Source organism: Nyctibius grandis, chromosome 17, assembly GCF_013368605.1.
Source record: "Nyctibius grandis isolate bNycGra1 chromosome 17, bNycGra1.pri, whole genome shotgun sequence".
Taxonomy (NCBI): domain Eukaryota; kingdom Metazoa; phylum Chordata; class Aves; order Nyctibiiformes; family Nyctibiidae; genus Nyctibius; species Nyctibius grandis.
The window spans coordinates 11,254,209-11,267,867 of record NC_090674.1 but is presented as its reverse complement, the minus strand read 5'-3'; the positions used below and the strand labels follow the sequence as shown (position 1 = coordinate 11,267,867).

General features: G+C 66.5%; 2 protein-coding genes across 2 annotated transcripts; one reads left to right on the top strand and one right to left on the bottom strand.

The window, feature by feature from the left end:
- The first annotated feature begins 1,852 nt into the window (after nt 1-1,852).
- On the top strand, nt 1,853-4,740 carry POLR3GL (RNA polymerase III subunit GL). Its single transcript, XM_068414737.1, has 8 exons — nt 1,853-1,900; nt 2,470-2,599; nt 2,690-2,819; nt 3,204-3,272; nt 3,383-3,439; nt 3,534-3,607; nt 3,736-3,849; nt 3,948-4,740. Exons 2-8 carry the CDS (start codon nt 2,492-2,494, stop codon nt 4,032-4,034), a joined length of 639 nt encoding a protein of 212 aa, XP_068270838.1. The 5' UTR covers nt 1,853-1,900; nt 2,470-2,491; the 3' UTR covers nt 4,035-4,740.
- Nucleotides 4,741-6,618: 1,878 nt separating this feature from the next.
- Nucleotides 6,619-10,752, bottom strand: TXNIP (thioredoxin interacting protein). The gene is made up of 8 exons (XM_068414735.1): nt 10,310-10,752; nt 9,213-9,285; nt 8,958-9,105; nt 8,515-8,617; nt 8,107-8,363; nt 7,845-8,001; nt 7,575-7,723; nt 6,619-7,460 (listed from the first exon to the last, which is right to left on the bottom strand). The coding sequence occupies exons 1-8, from the start codon at nt 10,557-10,559 to the stop codon at nt 7,425-7,427; spliced, it is 1,173 nt and encodes a 390-aa protein (XP_068270836.1). The 5' UTR covers nt 10,560-10,752; the 3' UTR covers nt 6,619-7,424.
- Nucleotides 10,753-13,659: the final 2,907 nt, after the last annotated feature.

Here is a 13,659-nt window from a genome sequence, read left to right as displayed (position 1 = left end):
CACGGCAGTGGGGACGGCGGACGGGTGAGCGGCTCCGGGAGCGTCGCCCGCTCACTGCAACGGGACACGGCGCGCGTTGAGACCCCCCCGAGCCCCCGCCAGGCTGGGGCAGGCCCAGCTCCCTGCCTCAGTTTCCCCAGCTGGGTCCCACGAGGGGCCAGTTCCCGCGGGTGCCGCCAGCCGTCCCGGTGCAGCCCGCGGTGCCCTGCGTCCCCGGGACCTCTCTGCCGCTGCCTCTGGGCTCTGCCCACCTGCCTGCACCCCCCTCCCGCTGCCTCTCACCCCGTCCTGCACCCCATTCCCCTGCCTGCGTCCCTGCCCGTGCCCCCGCACCCTCCCGCGTCCCCTGCCTGTACCCCCGCACCCCACCCGCCCCCATCCCCTCCCACACTCCCCCAAATCCCCTTCCTGCGCCCTGGCCTCGTACTCCTCATCCCCCTACCTGTACCCCCCCTGTACCCCCCCTGCATCCCTGCCTGTACCCCGACCCCCCCGCATCCCTGCCCGTACCCCCACACCCCCCCGCATCCCTGCCCGCACGGTTCCCATGGTGACGGCAGCTCATCCCGCTCCCCCGCTCTCTGACCAGCCAAGAAAATGGGGGAGAAACCACCCCCCCCCCCATTCTCCTCCCCTTCCCCATCCCGGCTGGCAGCTGCCCCCCCCCCCAGCAAGACACCGTCCGCCACCCAGCACGGGCCTGGCACTCGGGGCTGCACAGTCCCCCCCTGGGTACAGGGGACACCCCGGAGAGGGGACACCCCCACCCCAGCCCCTCTCTCCCCCATCCCTCCATCCCTTCCTCTGTTACCATGGCAACCGGAGCAGGGTATCCCCCAGCGACGGGTCCAGGTCCCGGGTGCCCCAGGGATGGAGGTGTCGGGGACATGGCCCTGTGGCCGCCATCCCGGCCCGCCGCCGGCGTGGCGGGGGGAGGCAGGGGAGGTTATTTGGAGGGTTTGTCCCCCCGCTGCATCGCTATTTTTGGCAGCCGCTGGCGCGGGGAGCGCTGGGCCGGGATGAATCACCGGCGGCGCAGGCAGCAGCGCACCCGCTGCGCTGAGCTGCTGCGCGGGGGTGCGAGGGAGAGGGCTGCCATGGGGGCTGGCATGGCGCGGTGGGGGGCACAGCACGGTGGGGCTGGGGGCCGTGGGGCAGCAGGGCTGGGGGGGTCACAGTGTGATGGGGCTGGGGGCTGTGGGGTGGCAGAGCTGGGGGGGTCACAGCGCGATGGGGCTGGGGTCACAGTGTGGTGGTGCTGGAGGTCACGGCACAGCGAGGTGGGGGGGTCATGGCATGGTGGCACTGGGTGGCAGTGGGGCTGGGGGCCATGGGGCAGTGGGGCTGGGGGTCCCGACACAGCGAGGCTGGGGGGTCACAGCGCTATGGGGCTGGGGACCACGGGGCAGCGGCAGTGGGGACTGTGGGGCAGCGGGGCCACAGGGATGGGGGGCTGAGATGCCCCAGGGCTTGGGGCGGGGGCCGTGGGGCGAGTGCCATGGCGCGGGGAGCCTCCGCACCCCCCTTCCCTCTCCCCCTTCCCTCTCCCCCGGCCCGACCCCGCCCCATTCACCCCCGCCCCATTCATTCACCCCCGCCCCATTCACCCCCGCCCCATTCCCCCCCGCCCCATTCATTCACCCCCGCCCCATTCATTCACCCCCGCCCCGCCCCATTCACCCCCGCCCCATTCACCCCATTCACCCCCTCATTCATTCATCTCTTCCCTCCGCCCCGCCCCTCTCCCCGCCCCTCTACCCGCCCCCTCCGTCCCCTCCCCTCTGATTGGCTCCGCCTCCCGCCAATCAGCGCGGCGCTGGCGCGCACGCCCCGCCCCCTTGCGAGTGTTGCGTATCCGCAGCGGCCCCGGACGCACGTGGAGCGGCTGCGCATGCGCGGCGTGAGGAGGGGGACCGGGCGGGGGGGGCACCGGGACCGGGACCGGGACCGGGACCGGGGCGGGGGGGGCACCGGGACCGGGACCGGGACCGGGACCGGGACCGGGACCGGGGGGGCAGCGGGAGGGACCGGGGGGGGGGCACCGGGAGCGGGGGGGACCGGGACAGGGACCGGGGGGGGCACCGGGAGCGAGGGGGACCGGGACAGGGACCAGGGGGGGCAGCGGAACCGGGCGGGGGGTGGCACCGGGAGGGACCGGGGGGAGCACCGGGAACGGGAGAGACCGGGACAGGGACCGGGAGGGGGCAGCGGGACCGGGGGAGCGGCGCCGCGGGCGCAGGGCTCAGCTCTGCCCGCTGCGGGGGGGCGGGACCGGAGGCTGCGTGTCCCCCCCCGTGTCCCCCCCGTGTCCCCCCCCCGTGTCCCCCCGTGTCCCCGGGGCTGCCCGTGTCCGTCGCCCCCCCCCGTGTCCCGGGGGCGCTGCCCTGTAGCCCCCTGTGCCCACCTCCCCCGAACAAGGGGGGCTGCCCCGTGCCCCCTCTTCACCCCCCGCCCCCTGTGCCCCCCCAGCGCCCCCCGGCCCCCCCCAGCCATGGCGGGCCGGGGCCGGGGGCAGATGACCTTCAACGTGGAGGCGGTGGGCATCGGGAAGGGCGAGGCGCTGCCCCCCGCCGCCCTCCAGCCCTCCCCGCTCTTCCCGGTAAGTCCTTGGGGGGGGTCGTGGGGTGTGTGACCCCCCCCCCCCGGGAGCGGAGCGGGGCTGAGCGCTGCCGTGTCCCCCCCACCGCAGCCCCTGGAGCACCGGGCGGCCCCGCTGCCGGGGGGGGAGGAGGGCGAGTACATGCTGGCGCTGAAGCAGGAGCTGCGGGGGGCCATGAAGGGGCTGCCCTACTTCGTGCGGCCCGGGGCGCCCCGCAGAGGTACGGGGGGGGGACGGGGGGTGACCCCCCCCCAGCGCTGCTCCTGCACCCCCCTTCGAGCAGGGCTGGGAAGGGGGGGGGTGTGTCTGCCCCATGGCGCCCAGCCTGCTCTCTGCCCCCCCCCCAGCCCCATGGACCCCCACTTTGGGACCCCCCCAGCCCCACAGCACTGGGAGCCCCCCCAGCCCCATGGACCCCCCACCTTGGGACCCCTCCAGCCCCATGGCCCCCAGCCCCCCTGTGTTATGACCCCCCCCCAGCCCCACTGCACCAGGCCCCATCGCAGCTCGTGCCATGGGCTGTCCCAGCGCGGGTCCCACGGGTGTCCCCCCCCCCCCCGAATCCCCCCCGCAGTGACCCCCCCACCCCTCTGCCCCCCCCCAGATATCGAGCGCTACTCGGACAAGTACCAGCTCTCCAGCCCCGTCGACAGCACCATCGACTGGAGCCCAGGTGGGGGGGGGACAGGTGACCAAGGTGGGGGGGACAGGGACCGGGGGGGGCCAGCGTGGGGCTGGGGGGCTCGGGGGGGGCCTGCTCCAGCCCCTCGCTCTGCCCCACAGACTGGCGGCGGCTCCCGCAGGAGCTGAAGATCCGGGTGCGGCGGCTGCGGAAAGGCCGTGAGTGTCCCCCCGTGTCCCCCCCAGCCCTGCCATGGGGCCGGGCTCTGCCCCCCCGGGGGGTAACGCACCCCTCTGTCCCCCCCCCCCGCAGGGACCACCCTCCTCCTCCCCAAGTGCAAGCAGCGGGTGGCGCTCGACAAGGAGGAGGCCATTAAGAAGCTGGAGGTACGAGGCCAAAGGCTCGGCCGCTGTCCCCCGGGGCGGGGGGGGGCCCCCTCGCTGGGGGGCCCGGCTGGGTTTTGGGGTGTCCCCCCCCCCGGGTTAACGCTGTGGGGGCTCCCCTGAACCCCCAGAACCTGGAGAAGAAGGAGGAGGAGGTGACGTCGGAGGAGGAAGAGGAGAAGGAGGAAGAAGAAGAAGGGAAGGAAGAGGAGGAAGAGGAGTACGATGAGGAGGAGCACGAAGAGGTGACATGGGGCGGGGGGGGGGATCCCAGTGGGCCCCCAGTTGGGGTGATGGGTGTGGGGGGGCGCGTGGGTGACACCCTGTCCCCCCTTGTCCCCAGGAGACCGACTACGTCATGTCCTACTTCGACAACGGGGAGGACTTCGGCGCCGACAGTGACGACAACATGGACGAGGCGGTGTACTGACCCCCCCGGGCCACCGGGGTCCCCTGTCACCCCCTGCCCCGGGCCACCGGCGTCCCCTGTCACCTCCTGCCCAGGCCACCGGGGTCCCCTGTCACCCTGGGCACTGAGGTCCCCTGTCACCAGCACCCCCAGACACCGGGGTCCCCCTGTCACCCCCTGCCCTGGGTGCTGGGGTCCCCTGTCACCCCCACCCCGGGCCACCAGGGTCCCCTGTCACCAGCACCCCCAGACGCTGGGGTCCCTGTCACCCCCCTCCGTGGGACATCAGGGTCCCCTGTCACCCCCCGCCCCAGGCAGCAGGGTCCCCTGTCACCCCCCCCAAGACACCCGTGTCCCCTGTCACCCACCACCTCCAGCCTGCAGGTGGCACTTGTGCTCCAGGCACTTGTGCTGGGACACCCCAGGGTGCTGGGGGGGGGACACACATGGGGACACGACGCTGCCCCCCAACTTGGGGGGGTCCCGGGGGGCTCCTGAGCCCCTGTGGAGGGGTTTGGGGGGGGAGGAGGACCCCCCAGCCGTGTCCCCAGGCCAGCGGGGGGTGGGGACATCCCTTTTGGAGGAGGTTTTAGGGGTGGGGGGGGTTTGGGGGGGGGGTTAGGGCCCCCCCTGGCCTCACCCCCCCCCTTTTACAGCAGCTTTTTTATAGTTGGGATTTTTTTTTAAAGTAATTTTGGGTAAATTAAAGTCGATTTGTGTATTTCCAGCTCGTCCTGTCCCTGTCAAACCCCCTGGGACTGGCGGGGGGGGACAGTGGGGTGTTTTTTTGGGGGGAAAAGGTGGTTTTTGTGGAGGAAAAGGGTTTTTTTTTGGGAAAAAGATGGGTTTTGGGGGGGAAAAGGTGTTTTTTGGGGGAAAAAGATGGGTTTTTTTGGGGAAAAGATGTTTTTTTAGGGGGCAAAGGTGTTGTTTTCTGCAGAGAGAGGGGACAAGGAGGGGACAAGGCAGGGCAGGGCGGGGGCCGCCCACGTGAGGCTCATGGGACGGGGCCCCCCCGCGCAGGGCCCCTGTTTATGGCTGTTCCAGGCCCCGGGTAACAACAAACCCAACCAGCAGCAGCAGCTCCGGAAACCCCACAAACCCCACGAGCCCCGTGCTGGGCCCTTTCCGCTGCCCCCCCTGTGTGTCCCCCCCAGCCCTAAGCAGAGCTGTCCCCAGGGTGGCGGGGCCATCACGGGACTCCAGGAGGTGGTGATTTCCCAGCTGCAGCTCCCAGAGGGAAAAGAACTAATCCCACAGGAGGGAGAGGGGGGGCAGCAGCAGGACCCCCCCGGGAAGGATCTGGCCCCACATTGAGGAGGGGGGAGAGCCCCGGGGGTGCCCCGTGGGTGGGGGGAGCTGCCCCCGAGCCCGTGGGAAGGGCCCTGGGGGGGGTTTGGCTTTACCCCCCCCCCCAAGGCAGCGCCTGGGCTCGTGCCTCGGTTTCCCGGCGCCGCGGGGCCTCTTCCTGCGCGGTGGGGGCACGTGGGCCCCCCCCGTGCTCGCTGCCCCCCCCGCGGTGCCCCAGATGCCGCGGTTGCTCCCGGGACCTTTGGCCCAGTTGGGCACGGGGCCGGGCCCAGTGCAGCCCCCCCCCCCGGCACGGCTCCTTCTGCCCATACTTGGCCTGGAGCGGGGCCGACCCTTCACCCGCTTGGCGCGGGGCCCGGGGATGGGGGGGGGACGGTGCCAGCTGGGCACGGGGACAGTGGCTCGGCCCCACGCCTTGGCACGTGCCCCAGGGAGGGGAAACTGAGGCACGGAGCGATGGAGGGGGGGTCACCCATGGGTGTGGGGGGGGGGGTCCTGTGGGAGCAGCTGGGGTGGGCAGCTCCGAGGGGAGGGACAGGGGGTCACCGTGTGCCACGGTCACGGGGGGGCCTTGCCGGGAGCCCCCCGTGGCACCGGGCTGGGATAAGGGACCCACGGTGGGGGATGAACCCGCTGCGGTGGCGTGTCCCGGCGCCGGTGGCTCGGACGGGGCTCGGGGTCGGGCTCGCTGGGGCCGGACCCCCCGCGCTGGCCTGGCACGGCCGGAGCCGCCGGTGTCCCACGATAAGGCCCCTCCGTGCCTGGCAGCGGGGAGATAAGGGCAGGCGGGGGGGGAAAGGGGCTCTCGGTGAGGGAAACTGAGGCACGGTGGGTTTGCACACCGGGGTGGCCGGAGAGGACCAGGAGCCCCCGCTGCTGCCTCGGGGCCCCGAATCCCCCCCGGGGTGTCAGGTCGAGCCGTGGTGGGGGGGTCACGGTGGCGGGGGCTCACCGCAGCCCCCCAGAACGAGCCATGGGGCGACGTGGCGGCTGCCAAGGGGGTGAGGGAGCGGAGCCGGGGCCGTTCCTCCCCGTGCCCCCGTTCCTCGACCCTTTTCCGTCCACTTTCACCTCCATCCTCCAAAAAGGGGCTGGGGGACAGGGGTGTCACCGCGCCAGCTAATTGCTCTTGGGTTAATTAGCAGCTGGTTAACAAGAGCCAGCACCCGCCCGTGGGAGCTGCCCCAGCCCTGCTGCTGGATCCGTCCCCACCGGCTCCTTTGGGACGTGCCACCCCCCTCAAGGTGACCCCAGAGCGGGTCCCACCCCCCTCCCTGAGTTCAAGGCCAGGAGCTTCTGCAACCATCGCTTTATTACAAACATCAGCGGTACAAAATCAAACCAAATCGTCATTCCCCCCCTCCACCCCCCCAAAAACCAGTACAAAACAGTAAAAAAAAAAACAAACCAAGTCGTTGGTGCCCTTCACCGGGGCAGCCGGTGCCCGGGCCGGGGCTGGTTGGGGCCGGTTCCCCCCGGCCGCCGCGGGTTTGGCACACGGTGACGCTTTGGTCGGGGCAGCTTGTGCGTGGCCAGCGAGGGGCAAGGGGGGGTTTGTGCCCCCCGCCGCCGCCCCGGGCTGGAGGGAGCCGCTGCGGCATCGCCGGGGCAGCGGCAGGACGGCAGCTGGGGGGGTTCAAGGCATCGAGCTCAAGGGCGGTGACCCCCCCCCTTGCAGGAACACGCTCCCACACACGCAACCGACACGTATGAACAGGTTGTGTCCCCCCGAGGACGGCGCGTGGGACCCAAGGCAGCGCCGCGGGCGTTTGGGACAGAACATTCTGGATTTTAAAGTCTCTTTAGGCTGGGACCGGCCTCCCCCGGAGGCCCCCGCGCGCCCCTGCTCCACCTCCGGCCGCTCTCCGCAGACTTTGGCTCTAAGCGAGGTCCAAACCCACCCCGAAGCCACAGCGGGGTTTGTGGGCACAGCCAGCGCGCGGGGGGACACACGGACACCTCACCACCTCCTCCGCGCCCCGGGAGCCGCCCCGGGAGCCGCCCGGGCGCTCGCCCTGCAGCGGGGCTCTCTCCCACCCCGCCGCCGCGGCGGGTCCAGAGTCCAGAAAGAAGCAGGAGGACGAACCCCCGGCCCAGCGCTCACTGCACGTTGTTGTTGGCCACGCAGGGATCCACCTGGGGGGGCAACCAGAGAGCCGGGTCAGACCTTTGGGGATTTGATCCCGAGCCTAAACCCCAGCGAAGCGTTTCAGCCAGAGCCGCCTCCTCTGTCCCAGCACCGCTTCTCACCTCCGTGTAGGTGGGCGGCGGCATGAACTTGAACTCGGGAGCGTACATGAAGATGGGGCTGTCGAAGCTGTCGGGGTCGTCCAGCAGCGGGGTGGTGGGGCTCTCCAGGCGGTGGTCCTCAGGGACGATGTCCAGGTAGCACGGGGGGGCTGCGAGGGAAGGAGGGACCCGTGAGCTCCCCCACAACACCCCTTCTCAACCCCACAAACCCAGGGGGCGTCACAGCGGTGCCCCACCGAGGACCCCTCGCCGTCACCACACCCCACTCACCTTCGGGAGCGTCAGGGAGGTTCAAATCCACCCAGCTCATCTCGGAGCTGGTCTGACTGGCCATGCTGGAGCTGCGGCTCCCGATGCCCGAGCGGCTGCCGATGACCAGGGGCAGCTCCAAGATGATCTTCTTGGAGCCGGGGACGCTGACGTAGATCTGCGAGGGCAAGAACACGAGTTTTAGGGGACGTTGGGACCCAAGAGGGGACAACACTCACAGAGTAACGAGGCGAGCACGAGTGACAGCAACCCAACCCCTCACCTGCAGCAAATACTCCACGCGCAGGATGTTGCAGCCCAGGATGGAGGGTTTGAGCTTCTTGACGCGGATGGTTTTGCCCCGCCAGGAGTCAGACATGCCGGAGATGATGTGGTTCCCGCGGACGCAGGAGAGCTTCTGGGTGAAGACCTTGGTCTGGCCGTTGGCCAGGTAGGTGTGCTTGGCGATGATGGCCGCCTTGGGCACCACGATGCGGGAGCAGGTGTTCTCGAAGTCGGCGTTGATGCAGATCTCGTCGCCTGGGGAGGGACCCACGCGGGCGTTTAGGAGGGTTTCCCTCATGGGATGCCCCTTTTCACCATTTAACACCCCCGACGCTCCCCCTCTGCTCAGTTACTGCTTGTCCCAGCGCCCCCGGCCCCCCTCAGCGATGGGGGGACAGGCTCTTACCTTCACAAAACCCTTTCCTGTCGATCTGAGCGCTGACCGACACGCGTCCGTCCGGAATGAACATACAGGACACCTTCTTCTCCTTCTTGGCAGCGATCGGGGACTGCAGAGAAACGAGGTGGTTACCTTGGTGGAACCTGCCCGCTGCTTCCATCCCACCCTCCTTCCTTCCTTCCTCCTGTGTCGCAACAAAAGCTCCGAGTTCCCCCAAGAGGTTCGCGTGTCTGGCAGTGAAGTGAAAGCAGAAGCAGCGCCTCCCTTTATCTGCCTCGGGGCAGATCCCTCCAACTAGGACTTCTTAAGACCTAAGTATTTAATCCCTGCTCAGCAATAAAGCCTATTAGGGGAGTCTTAATCAGAGGTCAGACTGACCCTGCCCAAGGGCTCTTCTCCCTCCTAACGCCCGCCAGCACCCAGAGCCCTCGCAGGGAAGCGGCACCTACCAGCAACTCCGGAGTGTTCACGTCGACGGGATCCATCACCTCGAAGCGTTTCTTGATCTGCTGCGTGGGGTAGGACGGGCGCTCCAGGAAGGCCTTCACCCAGTAATCCACGCAGCCGTACTTCCCCTTGAAGGTGGTACCCAGAGGCCTGCGGAAAGGGACACTTGTTAGAGACACCTGAGGCAACGAGAGAACTTTCCGTAGCGATCCAGTTTGGTTTGGTTTAGAGGCAGCGCTCGTCTCGCACTCACTCACCCCTGGGGAAGCTCAAATCCGAATTTGTACTCGTATTTGTTTCCGGGTCTCAGGATGACAGAGCCGTCATCATCTGCGAAGAGAAAAGGGGAAGGGAAGCGTCAGCTGGAGCTCCATGAGTTTGTTCTTAAGCATTATCCCTTGTTCCGCTTACACAGGCGGTGACGCCGTCAAGCGCCGCACGGGCTTGAGCTGCATTAGCTGTTTGGTAACAGCCGCCTCCACCTGTCCCCCCAGAGCAGCCCCAGAGCCCCACGGCTCCTCGGAGCGGGGAAGTGCTGCTCGCTTCATCTCACTTCTCCTTTCAACATCCCCACCCGGAGCCAGAACACCGTGTCCTGATGCGCTTCGCTCCCTGCTGCCTCTCCTCACCACGCCCCGCTTCCACTTCGTGGGAGCAACAAGTACGCGCTTCTCTCCCCAGCCACCTCTTTATCTCCAAGACTTCACGTCACCCCGGTTATCTCCCGGGACGCTTTGCCAAGTCCCTCTCTCTCGCCTTCCCTGCAGCCAACCAACCGAGGAGGCTGCTGAAGGGAGCTCTCCATGCCCAGGAGAGGCTCCTTGTCTCGGGTGGGATCTGCCCTCGCCGCTCCCTGCCCACCCCCTGTCCCTGACACCCAGCCGAGGCCAGCGCCGGTACTCGCCGCCTGCGGGCACGCAGCATCGCCGCCTGCTCTGCCAGCCACGACAGCCACACCAGCACCCAACGGCTCCTGCACGCTCCGGTGGGCAGCTCGGTTGGCTTCTGTTTTAGGCTCAGCAGCCCTTGGCTTTCAAACTTTGAACTTGACTTAGCCAAGCCCTCTTGTCCTCTGCCCCTTCACGGGGTTTAATGCACTTCCTTATTTCTCCTAAGACACCACCACCATCCAACCCCACTTCTGTCTCAGTGCCGAGCCCCAACATCGACCAAACACCCTGACTCCTCACCACAGAACCAGCCCAGTTGATGCACACCCCAACGGGACACAACCACAGATTCTCTCCAGCCTCCCCAGAGACCAACCAGTGCCCACCACCGGACAGCTTTCAAGCCCTTTCCTCCCCACCACCTTCTGCCCCCCAGATCCCTTCTCCCTGCCCCAGCTCCTCACCAGTGGGCTGCTCCTCCAGGGTGAGGACATCCTCGAAGCGCAGGTACTCCATCTCCTGCCTGCACTGCTGGGGGCCCTTGGCCCAGTTGACTTTGGCCACCCCGCAGGCCAACACCTTGACGGCGTTGACGCGAGTGACCTCGGCCACCTCCACCAGCACACGGCCGGCCACCTTCTCCCCGCTGCAGTAGACCTTCTCAGGCTCGCTAAAGGCCATCAGGAAGGTCTTCACCTTCTTGAACATCACCATGGCTGAGGTGAGCGTGGGGGAACGTTCTTGAGAAAACAGCGAGCGGCTGCACGGGGCAAGAACTGCGGGGGGAGGTTTTTTTTCCCCTTAAAGAGGAAATAAAACCCTGAAACAGGCTAATTTTAGTGAAAAAGGGCAGTTTAACCCTGCGCTTGAAGGGGATACGTGGAGCCGCTCCGCGCCCGCCGCTGCCCTCAGCGCTCTGCGCGCGGCCCCCGCCGCCGCGCCCTTTTATAGCCTCCCTCGCCCCGCCCCCGCCCCGCCCGCGCCTGTTGATGCCAGCGGCGCCACGCCGAGGGCGCGTGGCCGGGCGTGCGGCCGGCGTGATCAGCGCTCCCATTGGCCGCCGCCGCCTTGTTTACGGACCCGCCGGCCAATCAGCGCGCCGGGCGAGCGGCGTGGACAGTGTGTGAAGCAGAGGCGAGCGTGCTCAGGGCGGGGGGGGGCGGGCAGCGGTGAGGGGGGCGGAGTGACAGCGCGGCAGGCCAATGGGAAGCCGGGGCTGGCGGCGGCGCTGGCCAATAGCGAGCGGAGGACAGGATGTAATGTTCCGAGCCATGAGGGAGGGCCCGCGGCTCCTCGGCGCGGGAGGGCCCAGGCCCAGTTTAGGACCGACTGGGCTGGGACTTGCTGTACTAGGCGAACTAGGAGCGGCTTGGCAGGGCCTCTGGGGGCCCCCTCCCCCTTCTGGGGGCTTTCTTCCTCACTCCCCCCCCCCCCCCCCCCCCCCCCCTCCCAGGGCAGCCTGAGGGCATTTCCACGGCCCCCCCCGGCCTCCCCTGAGGCGTTCTCTCAGCCCCCCTCTGTGGGACCCCTGTGTCCCCCCCCCATTATTTGAGGTAAAAAAGGACGGATTTGGGGTAGGGGATCGCAGCCTGACCCTGGGGGGCCTCTCTCTGTGCTTCTGGGGTGTCATGGGGGTGGCTTTCCACAGCCCCCTGCGACCCCCCAGTGTGGGACCTGTGCCCCCTCCCCACCCGCTGTGTTTTGGGGCCCTTTCCCAGAAACAACCCTCTCAACACGCCGTCACGTCGCTAAAAGGGAAGCGAGACACCCCCTCCCGCACCCCCGCGCTTCGGGATCCTTCGGGCCAGCGTCTTGAAGGGGTGGGGGGGCCGCGCAGAAAGTAGCTCATGAGAAAATCTGAGGCAAATGTTTATTTTTAAGATCGCAGCGTCTCGGTGTCTCTCCCTGTTTGGCATAGAAAATGGGGGACTTTTTGATCAACAAGTCTGCCCTGATCTAGTGGAGGGCAAACAACCACATCCTTCCTAGAAACTGTGCCCGGGGCAGGGCCCTCGTCCCTGTTTTCCAGCTGGGATTTGGGGAACTGTGGTCTTGTCCCCCACGGGAGCCTTTCGACTCAGAGAAACCCTCGAATTTTCCTTCCTAAATCATTTTTGCTGAGCATACATTCCTCCCTGACAGGCGGGGGCTGTTTTGTCCTTGGTTTTAGAAGCTGTTAATGCTTTTTACCGCTCAGGAAAACATGGGGAGTGGAGGAAATGGGAAAACAATGTTTTTGGAGCCACCCAACAAAGCAGGAGTGGAAAACGGGGGCTCCCAAGACCTCCCCACCCCGAACGAGGAAAAGGAATGTGTTTTTGTGAGGAGTTTGTCTCCGTTGTCCTTTGGAGCTTGTTTGTCCGTGCGTTTCTGGCACGCAGGCGTGTTTTTCTTTCTCTGCCATCCTCTCCTTCCCCCGGAGTTAATTCACACCTGTTAGTATAAACCGATAAACCGGCCAGATAAACTGTGGGGCATAAACTGTTCGCCTGCCAAACTGCAGGACAAACGTCCTGACTGTGAGAGAATTATTTCACCATTAGGCACGTAATGGAGGAACTGCACCTTTTCCTGCAGCCGCCGCTCCTGGCCAGCTCGCCCCATTGTCTCTCGTGGCACGCTCGGAAAAAGGTGCGGGATTAACGAAGAATTGTGGATTTGTTCTAATTTGGCAAAACGAGGAGAGCTCTCTCCCCAACCTCGCCAGCTATGGGATATTTGATCCCCAAGACCCCGGCGTGGCTCGGTGCCCAAGCGCTCCCTTAGGAGCCGTGTTTACGCTCTCGCTCTCCGGTTCTCCGGTTCCTCTCGGTGCCCGTCTTTCCAAGGAAGATCTATCCAGCCTGGCTGGGTACTGGACAGTAAAACACATTCCTGCCATGTCAAAGGACGATCGAGTCCCAAGCCAAAGACCTTGCCAAAGATATGGTCCAAGGCACGTTCCACAACATGAATCCTCTCCAAATTTCTCTTCATCTGTCCATCAGCTTTTGCCCTTTGCTCCCCTGACCCCCATCCGCCTGGAAAAGCCTCCCCAGTCCTTCCACAGAAGAAGGAGCCGCTGTAATTGCCTCAGGGCCCAGTCTTGGTTCACGAGGTTTCCCACGCAAGCAGCACCCCGGATTAAGCAAGGGTTTTCGGAAACGCTTCGGAATTTTATCTTGTAAGAACGAAAGCTTCAAAATGTCACGTCTCCTTCAAAAAACAAGGGCATCAGCAGAGGAGCCGCTGGGATTTCTGGGCATAGAGCAGCTCTTGGGGGCTTCCTGGCTCCTACCGAACAATTATTTTAAGGCATTCACCCCCCTCTCAGCTCATTTCCCACGGGACCGTGGTGCTTGGAGGGTCCCCTCAGCCTCAACTGAGAGCGAAGCTGCTGGGGAGAGCGGCCAGAGCCTTGTCCTCTCCCGGTGTGCCTGCCCGGGGGCGAGGGACGGCGAGGAGAGCTGCGGGACTGACATTAGACGCTGGGGAGAACCCGGTTCCAAAGCTGCAGGGTTGGGCTGAGGCAGAAACCAGGCCCTGGGGTGACTCACTGAAAGCCGGGGCTGCTGCGTGGGTCACGGGGAAGGAACTGGGTAAGGCACAAACGGGCAGAACAAAGGCTTTCCGTGTGGGACGTCGTGCCAGCCGCGTCGTGCCATGCTGGAAACTCCCCTTGTTCCCACCATCCATCTGAATCCTGCTTGAAATAAAAGCCTGATGCTTATAAAAGCCTTTTTTTTTTTCCCTGCTCTAGGTTATCAGGAGGCACTACCCCTCGTTGCCTGGAGAAGCCATGCTCCTGCCGTGGCAGGCTGTCCCGTGCCCCAGC

Coding starts and splice junctions, on each gene's coding strand:
- POLR3GL (XM_068414737.1), top strand. CDS start 2,492: ATGGCGGGCCGGGGCCGGGGGCAGATGACCTTCAACGTGGAGGCGGTG. Junction 3,273..3,382: donor CACCATCGACTGGAGCCCAG/GTGGGGGGGGGA, acceptor TCTGCCCCACAG/ACTGGCGGCGGCTCCCGCAG. Junction 3,850..3,947: donor ATGAGGAGGAGCACGAAGAG/GTGACATGGGGC, acceptor CCTTGTCCCCAG/GAGACCGACTACGTCATGTC.
- TXNIP (XM_068414735.1), bottom strand. CDS start 10,559: ATGGTGATGTTCAAGAAGGTGAAGACCTTCCTGATGGCCTTTAGCGAG. Junction 9,106..9,212: donor GGATTTGAGCTTCCCCAGGG/GTGAGTGAGTGC, acceptor CCCTTTCCGCAG/GCCTCTGGGTACCACCTTCA. Junction 7,461..7,574: donor CGCCGCCCACCTACACGGAG/GTGAGAAGCGGT, acceptor TTGCCCCCCCAG/GTGGATCCCTGCGTGGCCAA.